Below are 16,328 nucleotides of genomic sequence, written 5' to 3' on the forward strand. Positions count from 1 at the left end.
TCTGATTGTCTTCGAGTTCTTTAATGCTTTTATCTTTTTTCTTGTCTGTTTGTATTATTCCTCACATGGTGGGGAAAGAGAGCTCTAATCTCTTCCTCTCCTTATAAGGGCACCAATCCCATCGTGGGGGCTCCACCCTCATGACCTCATTCACATGGTGGGGAAAGAGAGCTCTAGTCTCTTCCTCTCCTTATAAGGGCACCAATCCCATCGTGGGGGCTCCACCCTCATGACCTCATCTAAATCTAATTATCCTCTACAGGTCTCCACCCCCAGATACAATCACATTGGGGATTAGGGCTTTAACATATGGATTTTGGGGGGACACAAAACATTTAGTCCATAGCACTGAGTGACCTCACAGATCACCTGCCCATGAAGCCAGCTCTGGTAACCTGTCACATGCTGTTCTACCTTGCTTTTTCTGCCTGTATAATATAGGTCTTGAAAGTTACCCCTTAGGGTCATGTTGGCAGGTTATATTGATTTATATGCCTAACAGGTAACAGAGCGCTTCTTTCCCCACACCTCCACTAACAGCATATTACTAACCTTTTTGCTCTTGCAGTTTACTGTATGAAAAATGGTACTTGTGTTTTGTTTTCACGTGTGGAGCATGTTTTCATATACTTAAGGCCAATTGGATTGCCTTTTCTAAGAATTACTATTTTATATCTTTTGTCTATTTTACTTTTCATGTTTAAATCTTTGATTCATTGGGGATTTATTTTGGCGTAGGATGTGAGGTAGGGATCTAATTTCATTCCCCCCCCTGCCAATTGACTATTAACTCTAATTATTGAGTAATTTTTTTTCACCGATTTGAAATATCACCTTTGTATGCACAGTCCTGCCTAGTTCTCTCTTAATTTGGGGGATATTTTTGGATTTTTTATTCTGTTCCATTGGTTTGTGTTTTCATATACAGTATTTAATGTTAATATTTAAATTTTAGATAAGGATTTTAAAAATTATGTGTTTAATATCTGATAAAGCTAGCTCTGACTTGTTATTCTCTGTATGTTCCTAGCTATTCTTATTTTTTTTTCCCTTATGAAGTTTAGGATCAGCTTGTTTAGTATCAAAGCAACAATGTCGATATTTTTATTGAGTTTGCATTACATAATGATTAACGATGGGAGCTTTGATATTTTATGATGAGTCTTCCAAACCAAGAATATTGTTGTAGGTTAGATTGTTGTTTAGCAAATGTCTTCTCCACCCCACTTGCTTCCATGGAAGAAATGTATTTTTCACCCTTTTATTAAGAGGCTTGATCGTCTGACTTGCTTTGGCCAGAGGGATGTAGTGGACGTGATCCAAGCACAAGCTAAGCAGTTTGGCCACCCTCTTGTCTGCCTTACTTTCGTTATGAGAAGAACATGCCTCAGTTAGCTCTGGCCCAAGGATAAAGCATGCATGAGCCCAGCCCTCAGCTTTGCCAAACTGCAGGTGAATGAGTGAGAAATAATTGCATATTATTTTATGCTGCAGAGTTTTGGGGGTGGTTTCTTATGCAGTGTTATTGTAGCAATAGCTAACTGATACAAACATGAATTCCTTTCCACATGTTTGCCTTCTTTTGTGTTCCTCTGTGGCATTTAAATATTTTCTTTAGACATTTTACAGATTTATTCCTAGTCCTTATTATTTTGCTTTATTTTTCTCTAGCTTTTGGTGAAGTTGAACATCTTACTGATTTTTGGTAATTTGACCATTCAGCTTATTATATTGCCTTATCATATCCTTTGACTATTTAACTATTGGATGTCTTTTTGTCACTTTGTGACAAAAAGGAATTCTTTGTGTGTGATTAGGGATATTATTCCTTTGTGAAGGCTCAGGTTGGGAATCTGATTCGGGTCCACCTGATTTTAAAGCTCACGTTCTTAATTCGTGACCATTGGGACAAAGATGAAACAGGTAATGTGCAGTATTTAGTTTTGCTTGCACAGTGTTTTTTAAAAATGGGATTAAAAATGTATAAGATTTCATATAAATCTTTTCTCCTGGCTTCTCTTATAAAAAGCAGGAGATTTGACAGTGCTAGGTCTATGTTCCAGTCTGGCAGCAATCAGTCTGGGACAACTGAGCTGAGCTGCATCCTTTAGGTCCTGGGATCTGCTCTCTCCACTTCCACTTTCACTCACTCGTATGTCTCCTGCCTGACCTCCTGTGGTAGTCATCAGGGTTGATCATAGGTGGTTGGTCATCACCCTTTGGGCACTTGCACGGTGGAATGGACTCTAGCCTTCTTTGAAGGTAGGAGTGGCAATGTGGCCTGCTTTAGCTAATACAACATAAACTGTCATTTCCAGGCAGAAGCTTTGGGTCCTTGTGCCACAGTGATCTTGGAGGCCATGTGTTGAGAAGGAGCCTCCTTCAGCCTTAGAGACAAGAATGAGCCGAACCCCTCCGGTCACCCGTGTTGGACCCGTAGTATGAGCAAGAAATAATCTTGTGTTGAGTGTTAACTTCACCTCTGAGGTTTAGTGTTTTAGAATAACCTAGCCTGTCAGTTTGCAGAGTGTGGTCTGTGGACCCCTAAGGGTCCCTTTCAGGGGATTTGCAAGGTCAGAATTATTTTCAAAATAATACTAAAATGTTATTTGCTTTTTTGCTGTGTTGACACTTTCACTGATGGTGCAAAAGTAATGGTGGGTAAAACTGGTACCTTAGAACCAACCAAAGCAGTGATGCCAGATTGTGCTAGTAGTCACTGTATTCTTCACTGCCATACTTGTAGTTCAAAAAAAAAAAAAAAAAACCAGAAAAAAACCCTTACTCATTTCACGTAAGAATGCAGCTGTGAAAATTACTAATTTTGCCAAATCTTGATCCTTGACTACATATCTTTTCTGCATGATGAAATGGGAAATATACATAACAAGCACTTTTCTTCATACTAAAATGTGATGGTTGTCTGGAGGAAGAACTCTTGGCAGTGAAGCTGCAAGCTAAACTAGCCACTTTTTCATAGAACACTATTTTCACATGAAAGAACTACTGATAAATCAGTTATTCAGATTTGGGTATTTGGTAGATATTTTCTTGAAAATGAATGAAGTGAGCCTGTTCACAAAAAAACATCTGATATTATTTGTTGCCAACGATAAAAATTTAAGCTTTCAAGTGAAAATTAGAATTTTGGAAAATATGAATCTGCTACCCTGAGCTTGATAACTTCCCAACACCCAAAGATTAGATCACTGGTGATATTAACAAATGTGATTTTTTTGATATTATGTAGAGAAAATGTGTCAACATTTGGAAAAATCTGCATAAGGTCTGTTCACAGTGCAAGACAGACTTGTGGATTTTATTTAACAGTGTATGAAAAATTCATTGATGTGGTTTCAGATTCCATATTGTGCTGAACTGGGTTTTTTTTTTTTTTTTTTTTGGTAACAGTTTTATTGAGATATGAACTCCATAAAATACATGCCATACAACTCACCGGTTTAAGGTGTAGAACTCTGGTTTTTAGTATATTGACAGTTTGGTAGCCATCACCACAGTCTTATTTTAGGACATTTCCACCACCTTCCCTACCCCTGCCCCTCAGCAGGAAGCAATCACTAATCAACTTTCAGTTTCTGTAGATTTGCCTATTCTGGATATTTGATATAAATGGAATCTTATATGTGGTCTTTTGTGACTGGCTTTTTCATTTAGCATAGTGTTTTCAAGGTTCATCCATGTTGTAACAGGTATCAGTACTTCATTGTTATGTCTGAATAATATTCCATTGTATGCATCTATCACATTTTGTTTAGCCATTCATTGTTGATGGACATTTGGGTTGTTCCCGTCTTTTGATTATTATGAACAATGCTATTATGAACATTCGGGTACAAGTTTTTGTTTGGACGTATGTTTTCATTTGTCTCGAGTATGTACCTAGGAGTGGAATTTCTGGGTCAGATGGTAACTTTTATGTTCAACTTTGTGAGAAACTGCAGGGCTGTTTTCCAAAGTGGCCACACTATTTGCAATGAACTTTGAAGAAATTATACTTGTCAAGTTTTGGTGTAGTATTTGTCAAGTATGCAATAGTATTATCCATGATTATCTGCAAAAGCTATCATAATACTCCTTCCCTTTCCAACTACACATCTGTGTGAGGTAGATTTTCTTCATATACTTTAACCCAAACAACATATTGAACAGATTGAATGTAGAGGTAGTTGTGAGAATCCAGCTGTCTTCCATTAAGCCAGACATTAAAAAATATTTGCAGAAATATAAAAATATTGTCCCTCTTCTCACTAATATTTTTGAAAAACTATTTTTTCACAAAAATATGCTAATGTGTAATGAGTTCATTATTATTTTAAATGAATAAATACTTGATTTTAAATGATATTTTAAGAATTTATGTTTTAATTTTTATCTATTTATCTTTTTGTCTGCTAGCTGATATGGGGATCCAAACCTTTGACCTCAGTGTTATAAAGCTGTCCTTGTCTTAATTTTTAATATGGTAAATATCCATAACCCAAACTCACATAAACCCACATGTTGGGTGGGTTCCTCAATAATTTTTAAGTGTAAAGGGTGCAGGGACCAGCACCTTGAGGCTGTCCCAGGAGCACTGGAGCCTTCTGCTCTTGCTCTGCTCTGGCCCCAGTCTAGGTCATCTGCCACTCACTGGCCGCATTCCTGGAGGTGAGTATGCTTCCTTTGGCCTAGCCTCAGGTTCTGCATCTGTAAAGTGGAAACGGTGAGGTGGACTGTTTGGAGGGGTGTGGGGGGTGTTTATCGTTAATTGAGGACAGGCCATGGCAACTTTAAGGCTCCATGTGATCCTTACTGCTTCAGGGAGACTATGAACTCATGGAGCAGATGTGAAAGCTTTTTGCCTAGAGAATAGTTGATTATCCTCTGCTGCTTTGAATTCCTCTTTTCTTTGGTTTTCCTGTTAATTAATGCTTTGGGGGATAATTTAAATTGTAGAGATGGGAATACAGTACATTAGTGACAATGGTGGGGATGCCATTGGGGGAGAGTCTTGGGATTGTTGAGTGGTTCCAGGTGACCTGGGCACATTTCCTTAGGAGCTGTTTAGTGACCACCCACTGTGTACTAGGTGCTGGTCTGCTGGCCGTGGTCAAGAGTGTGTAGCAAAGCAGGTAAAGTCTCTACTCTCCAAGACACGGGGAGTAAGGAGGAGAGAGTGAAAGTAAGCAAAATGATTTCGGGTTAATGATTTATGATATGAAGAAAACAAGACAGGACAACATGCTAGAGTGGCAGGGTGCACCTAACTTGGTGAGGCATTTGGCTTGAGATTAAAGAAATTCCAGTCTTGGAGTCAGAAGTGTCCATAGTGCTCCTCTGGTGGAGCTAACTGTTCTCACACTGTTCAAGTGGTGCAGCTCTTTAAAGTCTCAGGGCTATTTGCATAACTCCTTGAAAATATATTAACATCTTCAGCCTTAAAGTAGTTAAGTATGTAAATTGGTGCCAAGTTAGATAAATGTCTCAAGTTAAGTGTAATAAATCATAAGAAAGAATTGCTAATCTGTTTTTTTTGTTTTGTTTTTTGCTGATTACCAAGATACATATATTTTCTAGAAAGTTTGCACAACACTGCACAGGGGCGAGGAGGGGAACAGTTACCCATAATCTCACCACCTAGAGGGCTGTACTTTTTACATTTGGGCATATTTTCTTCCTGTTATTTTTCATACTATTTTTTTGTTCATATAATTGAGGCATACTATTTCTTCACTTAACATATAAGCATTTCTCCCATCCTTTAAAGTGCTTTGTAAGAATAATTTTTCATAACTAAAATTCTCCATTATCAGACTGCATTGAGCCATTCCTGAAATATTAGACATTTGGCTTATAAGCAAATCTGTAATGATAACAATGCCTTAGGTTTAATTGCTTTACTACTTACATGGGACATTTATCTCATTTGACCCTTATGGTAACCCTTGAAAAATATACTGCGCAGTTGTTAATATACTAACCTTTTTAAATCAGAGGCAAAGTAACATACATTAGCAATAAAATCATTCCTATAGCTCTTTACAATTATGAAGAAAGTTCTCATGTATTATTTGCTCCTTTTTGTCCCCTCTCTTTTCTTTGTACCCTAGTGTCCCCTGTGTGCACATCTGTCATGGCAGTTGATTGCACTGATTATTTATATGCATACCTCTATCAACAGCTCTGGAGGCTATTTGAGAATAGAGAACCTGACTACCTTTGTCTCTGTATCCTTAGCATTTTATAAAAATTCAGCATCTTTGAATGAATCTTGACCCAAAAAACCCATATACATTATATATATGTGAGGAAAAGCTTAAAGTTGAGACAAACTAATAAGATAAGTGGAGCAGTTTGGGAAAAGTTTAAAACCCCCTATCCCTTGAAGGAATGCCTTCAGTGCCCCTTCAACACACCCTTTGCAAGACTGGGCCTTCAGAAAAGCAGCATGTGCTAATTCATTACATTTGCTGTTATGTCATCTGCTCACTTTTACTCACACAATCCTTTTGGCAAAGTCTTGAATATTCATGTTAAACAAGTTCAAGTGCTGTGAGAATTGCTTTCCTGTTTACCAGGAACATGGTTATGTGGCAGAGATCCTTCTGGGATGCACTTGTCCGTGAATTCCTGTTTTCTTTCAGGAAGAATAACAGGATAGCTTGGGAGTAACGTTAAGAGCACTTTTAACCTTGTAAGATCTAGTTTACTGCACTTTGACCAGCCTCTTAATAGTTTTTATGGCTATTAATTTATCTAGGGTAGCATTTGCAGCTCAGTTTAGTTTGCACATAGCTTGATTATGCAGTTAACTGATATGGTCCCAGTGGAGCAGAGGAGTATGAATTTGCAGGTAGTTAAGCAGTATGCACCTAAGTGATTTGTCCCATATTCCCAAGGCTCCTGCACTTAGCTCCTCTTCTTGCACTAACCAAGGAATACAGATGTTGTTTTTGTATAACCCATCCTTCTCTGGCTAGTGCCAGTTCGTTCTTTTCAAAGAAACAAAAGGGAGTGGCAGAATAGAAATTGAAGTCACCTCAAAGGACTATTTTACACCTAGTAAACTGGAGAACAAATTTCAGTACTGGTAGGGTTGTGGTGAAATTGTAAACGCTGTTATTTAAATGCGGGTAAATTATAAATGGTAGATGTAACTTTTGGGAAGTTATTTGGCACTCTATAGTATTTACTACTACAAATAATTCAAGAGAATATGTAAGTCCACATTTTCATTGTAGTGGTATCTATAATAACAAAAACCTGGGCCTAATGTTGATCTATAGAGGATGTGTTTACTAAATTATGGCACATCAACATGATGGATTATTATATAGCCTTGAAAATGTGATTATCAAGATAATGTAGGTACTTGGAAATGTTTTACTATCCAATTAGTGTCAAGAAGAGCTGAATGCAAAGAATCCTAATGTGTAGTATGTATGCCAGAGTCACAGGCTAGAAGTTAATATGCAAAAACAAATAAGAGTTTTATTTAAGTGATGGGATTATGGGTAGTTTTTGTCTTTAATGTTGGTAATCATGTTTTTTTTTTAAATAAACTTTTTATTTTGGAATAATTATAGATTTATTCAAGTTGCAATGATGTACAGAGTTCCTGTAGAACCTTCATTTAGTTTCTCCTATTGTTAGTGATAATCATTTTTTTTTTTTTCCATTTTGTCTCTTTTTTTGTGACCGGCAACGGATCGCAACCCTCAGTGTCGCGCCCATACCAGACTGGGTCCGGCAACGGGATCGCAACCCTCGGTGTTGCCCCTGCACCTCGCTCTGCCAGTGAGCGGCTGGTCTGTATGTGGGATCCGAACCCTCGGCGGGAGCGCCGGCACACTCCCAAGCAGCTCACTGTAGCAGTGCGCCACCGGGCCGGCCCCGATATTCATGTTTTTAATAACATTTTCGTCATTTTATTTTAAGTTAAAAATATTCCAGAGATGATTAAGGGTAATTTTAATAATCACCTATGTTCCTCCCCGGTTAATAGTCTGTAGTATATCTTTCCATACCTTTATCTCAGCTCTTACAAATCTATATGTGTATATTATTATAATGATTATTATAATATAATGTGTGATAATATGCACATTATTCTGCAACTTGCTTTTTCTTTGAATAATACAGTGTGGACATTCAGTGGTCTGCAACCCTATCATCCTATCATCTGGGTACTTTAAAAATGCTGATTCCGGGTGGTGGCGCTCCTGCCGAGGGTTCGGATCCCACATACAGACNGATCCGTTGCCGGTCACGAAAAAAGACAAAAAGGAAAAAAAAAATTAAAAAAAAATAAAAATAAAAATAAAAAAATAAAAATGCTGATTCCTAGGTCTCATCCACAGAGATTTTTCCTCAGTCTGGAGGTGAGCTCAGAATCAGAATTTATTTTAAGTTCCCTATGTAATCAAATGTGCAAATCGGATTTAAGAACCACTCCTGTAGATAAATAGATATTAATTGTATCTACGTTTGGTTATAATAGTATGGCTATACCAGTATTCAGTCATTTCTGTTGTTGGGTTTCCAGATTTTTTTCTGCCATTTAAACAATGCTGTAGTAAACATCCCTGTGCATCCTTATACATTGATGTTTTCTATAGGATGGGCCTCAAAAAAGAGTTTGCTGGGCCAAAATGTGTGTGGATATGTGTATTTTAAATATTAATAAGTCTTCCCAGTTTACATTCCTAAAGAAATCTTAGTAACTATAAAGATCTTTTCCATTTTTAAAAAAGTATGTAAGCTTTGGCATCAAAATTTTAAGGTTATTCCCTTTTGCTTAAAAAGTGACATATTGACAGATCGTTCTTAATGGTAAAAGTCATAGAATTCTACTAGAATGGCAGAGTGCTTAAAGGACATAAAAAGCCTTTGGGAGGGAGTCTTTTATAATTGTTTTGTTTTCCAGTGTAAATTGAAGCATTCAGAAGATGGCTGTCTCATGCTTGGCTTATTTCTGGCACTTGGGCACTTTCTTCCTTAGTTTCTTTAATAGTGTAGAAAAGGCAGTTTTGGAAGCTCAACTACTGCCTGGCATGGCTTCAGGGCAAGAGAAATGGTCTGAACGCTTGCCTCCAGGGCAACTTCCTGTTACACGTCTAGGTAAAGTGCTGGCTGGCCAGGATGTCTTCTGTAAAGAAACATGTTAATAAGGGTTGCATACTCCATATTCTTTCATAGAAGAAATCTGCGAGTTGACATGCTTCATCTTGCCTAACATCATCCTTCTGGTTCAGTTTTCCTGTACATGTATTACGTAAGTAAATGAAAGGGACCTTATGTGTCCAGCTGAGATGGCAGTCACGAAAAAGTTTCCTCTTCTATTTTTAAAAGTGCATTCAGGGCCGGCCCGGTGACGCACTGGATAAGTGCGCCGCTTGGGAAGCACGGCAGCGCTCCCGCCCGAGGGTTCGGATCCCACATACAGACCGGTTCCCGCTCACTGGCTGAGCGAGGCGCGGGAGCAACACCGAGGGTTGCAATCCCGTTGCCGGTCCCCGGTCCAGTACGGGGGCAACACTGAGGGTTGCGATCCGTTGCCGGACACGGAAAAAGACAAAAGACAAAAAAAAAAAAAGTGCATTCAAATTTTACATTCTCGGGCTGGCCCGGTGGCGCACTGCTACAGTGCGCCGCTTGGGAGCACGGTGGTGCTCCCTCCGAGGGTTCGGATCCCACATACAGACCGGTTCCCGCTCACTGGCTGAGCGAGGTGTGGGAGCAACACCGAGGGTTGCGATCCCGTTGCCGGTCCCGGTCTGGTACGGGCGTGACACTGAGGGTTGCAATCCGTTGCCGGACACGAAAAAAGACAAAAAAAGGGGAAAAAAAAATTTTTACATTCTGTTCCACAATGTATTTGTATTAACATAAAAAATATTTTAAGTGATTTGTCATCAGAAAGAAATTCTAAGCTTTTCCCCTTCAAACTTGTTAATAATTTAACACTTTTATACACATTTGATAGTTGCACGTCATCCAGGGGTTGTGCATGTTAAATATTTCAGTTTTGAAGCATAGGCCTAAGTTATTTTATCACTTTTTCCTAAAGGTTCTTTTTATGATTTTGGCTCAGTGCAGATTCCTATAGTGCAACCTTTTTTGTAGTCTTTCTGTCCTCTTGCTGTAGTTTCTTTGAAAAATTGGTGAAATTGCAAGAAAAGATACATATACCTTCTTTATGGTCTCTTTGTAGGAAGAGAGGGCAGTGAGAGATCGGAATCTCCTCCAGGTTCAAGACCATGATCAACCCATTCTGTGGAAAGTGCAGTTTAATCTGGGCAATAGCAGTCGGCCAAGCAATCAGTGCCGTAATTCCATTCAAGGGAAGCACCTCATCACAGATGAACTGGGTAAGGCTGAATTCCTGGTGGGGCCATTCGTAGGGTTTTTCTTTTAATACGGATTCCTCTACAGTGCGTTTTCCCTTCTTGCTCATTTCCAACATTTCTCACATCTTCTTTGTCCTTCTTACCCTACTTACCATTTAAGGTTCCCTACAACATCAGAGAAGCTAGTTTGATAACTCTAACTCTTAAAAGCTCCTGTGCCTGAAACTTACAGTGTTAGCATTTTGTCATGCATCAGCCCCTGCACTACTTCCTGCCAGTCTCTCCCCAGCCCCAGTATTTTATGATATTGCCAATCTTTTTTTTCCATCTTGATGGTGAACTTTATATAGGATAAGAACTCTGTTTTCCTCCTTGGTAACCTGAATAAAATCTTCATAGTGTTGACACTCAGGAAATGTACTGGTTGACTGAGTAACCAGGTAATTTCAAAAGAATTATAAACACATTCAGAATATGTTATTCTTCCAGTGAAAACATCAGTCTGTTTGATAAGGTTTTCTCACTTCCTTTTAAGCTATAAGAAAGGAGACTCCTGCATGGGTGAGGTGGTTAGGCTAGACACCTGCTAGAGCTCTTACCATTTTAATGTTGCTAAGTCTTGCCAAAGAAGGAGTCCTGCTAGTGCTTAGTCTACACTGATTATGCTCTTACCATGTGCTGGTCATGGGGCTAAAAGCATTCCTTGAATACCACACTCAATTTTTGCAACAGTCTTGTGAGGTAGATGCTACTGTCCTCAGTTTATAGGGGAAGACATAGGCACCAAGAGGATAAGGAACTTGCCCAAGATTGCCAAGGCTTCTTTTATGGACCGTAAACACAATACCATATCACATCAAAAAAAGTAACAAGTTCTCCTTAATGTCAAGTATCCAAACTGTTGAAAGTTCACTGATTGTTTTACAAATTGCTTTTTCTTTTTCGACTGGTGGTTTGCAAATAATGTGTTTTTTTGTTTGTTTGCAAGAGTAAATTTTACCCTATTTTAAAATGTCTCAGAACAAGTGGATTGTAACCATGACAATGCTGAAGCTGCTACAGGTAACCTTATATTAGAATCTCTGTCTATGCATGATGAAGTTGAGGTAAATGAAGATACATGCTGTCTTTAAGATGAAAACCATAGTGCATTATTGCTTTTTTAAAAAAAGTTTGCATTCTCTACAAAATTAAAAAAAAATTTTCAAAATGATTTCAGAGTCATCAAACTAGAGATGAGATTATTGGGAAATGAAGAAAGGAGTCAGTGGAAAACTACCTACTTAATGTAGAAGAGCTGGAAAATTTTGCACAAAAATGCACTCACTACCAACTGAGCCATAATGCCAGTGACACGCTGTGTTTTTAAGATCACGTTGAAAAAGCAAATTATGGGCCGGCCCGGTGGCGCACTCGGGAGAGTGCGATGCTGGGAGCGCAGTAGCGCTCCTGCCTCGGGTTCAGATCCTATATAGGGATGGCTGGTGTGCTCACTGGCTGAGCGCGGTGCGGGCGACACCAAGCCAAAGGTTGCGATCCCCTTACTGGTCACAAAAAAGAAAAGAAAAAAAAAAAACAAATTATATTGCAAATAAATTTTTTTTTTTAAGCAGAGTGAAGTAGCAAAGTGAAGTTTCTAGATGATACAGCCAGTCAGTAGGCTGACCTGTGACTAGGACCGGGTGCCTTAACTTGGAATTCAGGGCTTGTTTCTTACAGACTGTGTGACATTCAGTGAGAAAATATGAAATTTTGTGCCTTGATTTTAATATTTAGCATTGAAACCAAAAAACAGAAAAATGATAATATTGAGCATTGAGTTATGAACAGGATTTGTCATTTTATTTTATCATAGCTAGCAAAAGAATACTTTTCTTCTGATTAATTTAGGTTAGACAGACTCTCAGATTCCTTGAGTAAAAATTTCCAACAATCAGCCAATAAATAAACATTCAAGAACCATAGGTTTTGTTTTACTTCCATGAATATGGGAGAGGAGTTAAGTACTTTAATAAAGAAAACTTGCAACAATGTATGCCTTTTAGCAAGCAGATGCCACCGTGAATATTGCCAGGGTAACACATTATTAAATAAGACAACCAATTAGAATTACAAACTTTTCAAAGGTTGGAAGTTAATTTCCCAGGCAGTATCAACACATTTTGAGGTTGTGATCTTACAAGACTTCTTGTTGGAAATCATGTTTGCATGAGGAGATTGATGATGCAGAATGAGAGATCTTGATGAGCTTGCTTTCACCAGAAGTTGGAAAGACCTACAGTTTCAAGGCTAAATACTGCAAGTTGGCTCTGGGAAGAAAAAGAACGCCAGAGCTGTTGACACTTATAATATGAAAAGGAACGGGACAAAAGAAAATTTCAACAAGTGGAGTTTAGGCCACATAATATTGTACATCCTCCTGACATAGGGGTGGTATAATTGCTGTGTATCTATCATTTTGGGCAGAATTTTGAGAAAAATGCTGACTTGGATTTTTTTTGTTTGTTTATATAATCCCTGTAAAGAAAATAAGTAGGAATAGTTAGGAAGAATCCCAGAAACATTTGCTATGGCATTAGAATCATCTTCTTTTTATTTAGAAAACAGAACGCTACAGTTAAAAAACAACAACAAAAGTCACTAGTCCCTGGGTAACTGGGATATGGTTCTTTCGAGGCCTCAGTTTCCCAAGTGTTAAGTGAGGCCCCTTTTAGTCTTGTCCATTGTCATTATTCTACTGGTGCCTCCCACTTTTGCACAGACTTTGTTTTCCAGAGTAGTTTCTGAAAACAACCTTGTACTTCACCAAGTCTAACTCTCTGAGGATTAAGAAGCTGGGGCATTTGGAATGGAATGATGCTAGGAACAGCTGCCGTGCACCTGCGAGCACCTATGGGCCTGAACGTGTACCTGTGAGCTTGTGCGTACATCTGGGAGTTTCCCAAGGGCCAAGTGGTGGCCCTTGTGGACTTATCGTACATTTTTCTGTCCCGCTCCCAGAAGGATGTAGAGAAATGTCTGTTTAGCAGCTCTGAACAATAAATTAGCTCTTGTAAGGAGATTCTTTTAAAGTTGGGCATGAGTTAACTGGTTTGAAGGGGATGTGTTGATATAGATGATAGGATTTATAAGGCATGGAGGGAATTATTAGGAGGTTTTCTCTTCCTTGGGTATCTGAGAATTACATTCCCTAATGCAGAAAGGTAATTGAGTCCCTGGCATGTACATGTACAAACAGCCTAAATCAATTTATAAAGGTTAGGTGTGAGTATTTCTATTTTAAAAATCCTCCAAATTACTAAATAAACAGCAAGCACTTAAAAGATATTTGTAAAGAGTGGTTTGTTTGTTAAATCTAGAAGGATCTCATTTTTGTGAATGAATGCATTGGTTTTTCCTATTTTTGGTTTTTGTTTGAAAAAGAATGACCTTTTTCTTCAGGCGCAAATGAAAGATTGGCTTGCCTAGGTTAGAATAGGAAAATGTAGGTGTGACTTGACATGGTGATGAGATCAAACATGTGACAGCAGACTAAAAGGTAGCTGTAGGTAGATTATGACGCTCAGCCTCGTGATGGTAGCCGAGTCCCTATGTCCTGTAAACTGCAAGGAGGGAAAAAGCCCTAATCACATTATGTCCAATTTCTGGCTCTTTGGCGCTTAGGATGCGCTCTCCTCCAGCTTCTGTCTCTGTCCTTTGCACATGGCACTTTAATTGCTGCTTCGTGGTCACCCCTGGTAGGTGGGGGGACTGCTGGTTTATGCTGAGAGTAGTCTGTGACTTTCAGGATACGTGTGTGAAAGGAAGGATTTGCTGGTGAATGGCTGCTGTAACGTCAACGACCCTAGCACAAAGCAGTACTGCTGCGATGGCTGCTTGTCCAACGGCTGCTGCAGCGCCTACGAGTACTGTGTCTCCTGCTGTCTGCAGCCCAACAAGGTACGAGAGCTGCTCCTTATTCCACATCTTCCTCTGTTCTTTCGGCCTTTATCTTATGATGAGCATTAGGCTCTTCATGTGAGGTTCTTTTGAAAATAGAATTTAGAAAGGAACTTTGTAAGTGTCAGAAATGGCTACTATGCAGTAGCCTTTGTCTGCCAGGAAAGTTCCTTGTTACTTGAATGGTTTATTTGCAGAATGGACCATTGTATTGATAATAAGATAGCCAATGAATAAGATACACATCTCTCTTCCTGCCTCCATCTTTTCTCCTTCTATCAGCATTCTCTTAGTTTAGGAGAGATATTCAAGGTTACCTTGTGCTGGCTTAGTCTGAAATTTATTATAGGTACTAACTTTTGTTTCCATAGCAACTTCTCCTAGAGCGCTTCCTCAACAGGGCAGCTGTGGCATTCCAGAACCTCTTCATGGCCGTTGAAGATCACTTCGAATTGTGTTTGGCTAAATGCAGGACCTCATCCCAGGTCAGAAACTGGGGGATGGTGATTGGAGTCAGGGGCTAGAAAAAAACTAGAAAATAATATATACACTGGAGTCCTTTTGGTGGGTGATAATGGAAAAAAAGATTCAAATGAAGTCATGCTTTGTTTGAGTAATGATAATATTTCGAATGTGAATGTGAGATTTATACAAGTTAGGGGAAGTAAAGCATTTATATCAATCAAGATCTGATCAAGTTGCATCTCTCCTGTCTGATTGGTATGTCTGCACTTTAAGTGGGAGCTTAAAATTATTTTTAAGTCTGGATGGAGACTTAATAGTTGAACTCCTAAGAGAAGTTCTCTACTCCCTGTCTTTGACTGAAATTTGACTAAGGCTTTCCAGTCACCACTACTTTAGAATAAGTAGTAATTTGTTCTGGGACAGAGCTGTGGTTTATTTTAGAATTCAAGGGGATGGGGCAGGTGGGTGTTTCAAAATGCAGAAATAAATCTGTAAGTTGTCAAGCTCTCAATCCGTATTAGCATGCTGTCATTAAATGCTTTGGTCTTTGGGCATTAAATATTGCACCTGCTGCTGGAAGCGTCTGAAAGTCTTTTGCCTTTCCATCACTCTGTGTCCTCGGCTCTCAGCTTTTGTGGTTGGGCAATTCTCTTTGTAAAATTCCAGACGTGTTTATTATACAAGCACACTTCTTCTGGCTTCTATTTATGGTTTCTCCAAGATTTTACTGGCTTCGTCTGAGATGACGGACACATTTGTCATTCTCTGGCACTCTTGTACCCTTGGCCAGATTTCTGTAGTCTACCTTTTGATTTTACGCCCCTTTTTATGTATCTGGTTTGTTCTGAGAGCATTCAGTATGATTGGGTAAATGTTTTAGGGATTCTGATGAGCATTTGAAAACATTAAGAAATTCCTGATGGTCTTGTTTTGCTTGAAGAGCTTTCCACTTGAATGGGCTTTAAAGAGAATGTGGGGGATGGCTGAACACATGACTCATTTTGATTCAGATTCTCTCTCATTGTGAGAAATGCTAGAAAAGTCGAAGTCTTTTCTTTCCTTAACTGATAAAACCCAGGAGTTATTTCCAGTTTTTAGTGAAGCTACTATACTTTCTGACTTTGTCTTTTTATTGTAAATAGAGATTTCCCAATTGCCATTCACTGTGTTTTGATAACAGTATCCTAAGGAAGAGAAGATTTGACTGTATGTCTATTACCTTGTGTTAATACTTACAATTTAGCCACTGGTCTTGGACTAATTAATGAACTCTAGCCAAAAACTCACATTGCTTGTAGGAAAACAAATTGATGAAAAATTAGCCACTGGGAATGATTGCAGTAAACCATACTTCCAATTTGCTTAGCCAAATGAGGCTTTCCTGGTATTGTAGGATTTGGCTTGTGTGCCAAACTTTTAGGTACATAAACTTTATGAAAGCAGTTTGAAGTGTGTCACCTTAGTGTCTCTTCAGGGTTCCTTACTAGGAACTAATTTCTTTGAAGCACAGGACCAGGTATACAACACCCGTTGGATCTTATCCTATTTCAAACAATTGTAGAAAAAGTAGTTGTC

At 38.8% G+C, this 16,328-nt stretch overlaps 1 protein-coding gene across 2 annotated transcripts in view; it reads left to right on the forward strand.

Annotated features, from left to right (window-relative positions):
• Nucleotides 1-1,329: 1,329 nt before the first annotated feature.
• Nucleotides 1,330-16,328, forward strand: part of LOC103603893 (chromosome unknown open reading frame, human C12orf49) — a 16,561-nt gene continuing 1,562 nt past the window's right edge. Inside the window, exons 1-4 of one of the 2 annotated variants that reach the window (XM_008588467.1) lie at nucleotides 1,333-1,452; nucleotides 10,214-10,370; nucleotides 14,137-14,288; nucleotides 14,660-14,773. In XM_008588467.1, coding sequence (XP_008586689.1) covers nucleotides 1,420-1,452; nucleotides 10,214-10,370; nucleotides 14,137-14,288; nucleotides 14,660-14,773 — 456 coding nt within the window. In that variant the 5' untranslated portion in view covers nucleotides 1,333-1,419. Of the gene's footprint in view, nucleotides 1,453-10,213; nucleotides 10,371-14,136; nucleotides 14,289-14,659; nucleotides 14,774-16,328 lie in introns of both variants that reach the window. The other variant, XM_008588469.1, reaches the window with a different exon arrangement.

Source organism: Galeopterus variegatus, unplaced genomic scaffold (assembly GCF_000696425.1).
Source record: "Galeopterus variegatus unplaced genomic scaffold, G_variegatus-3.0.2 Scaffold4855, whole genome shotgun sequence".
In the NCBI taxonomy this organism is placed as follows: Eukaryota; Metazoa; Chordata; class Mammalia; order Dermoptera; family Cynocephalidae; genus Galeopterus; species Galeopterus variegatus.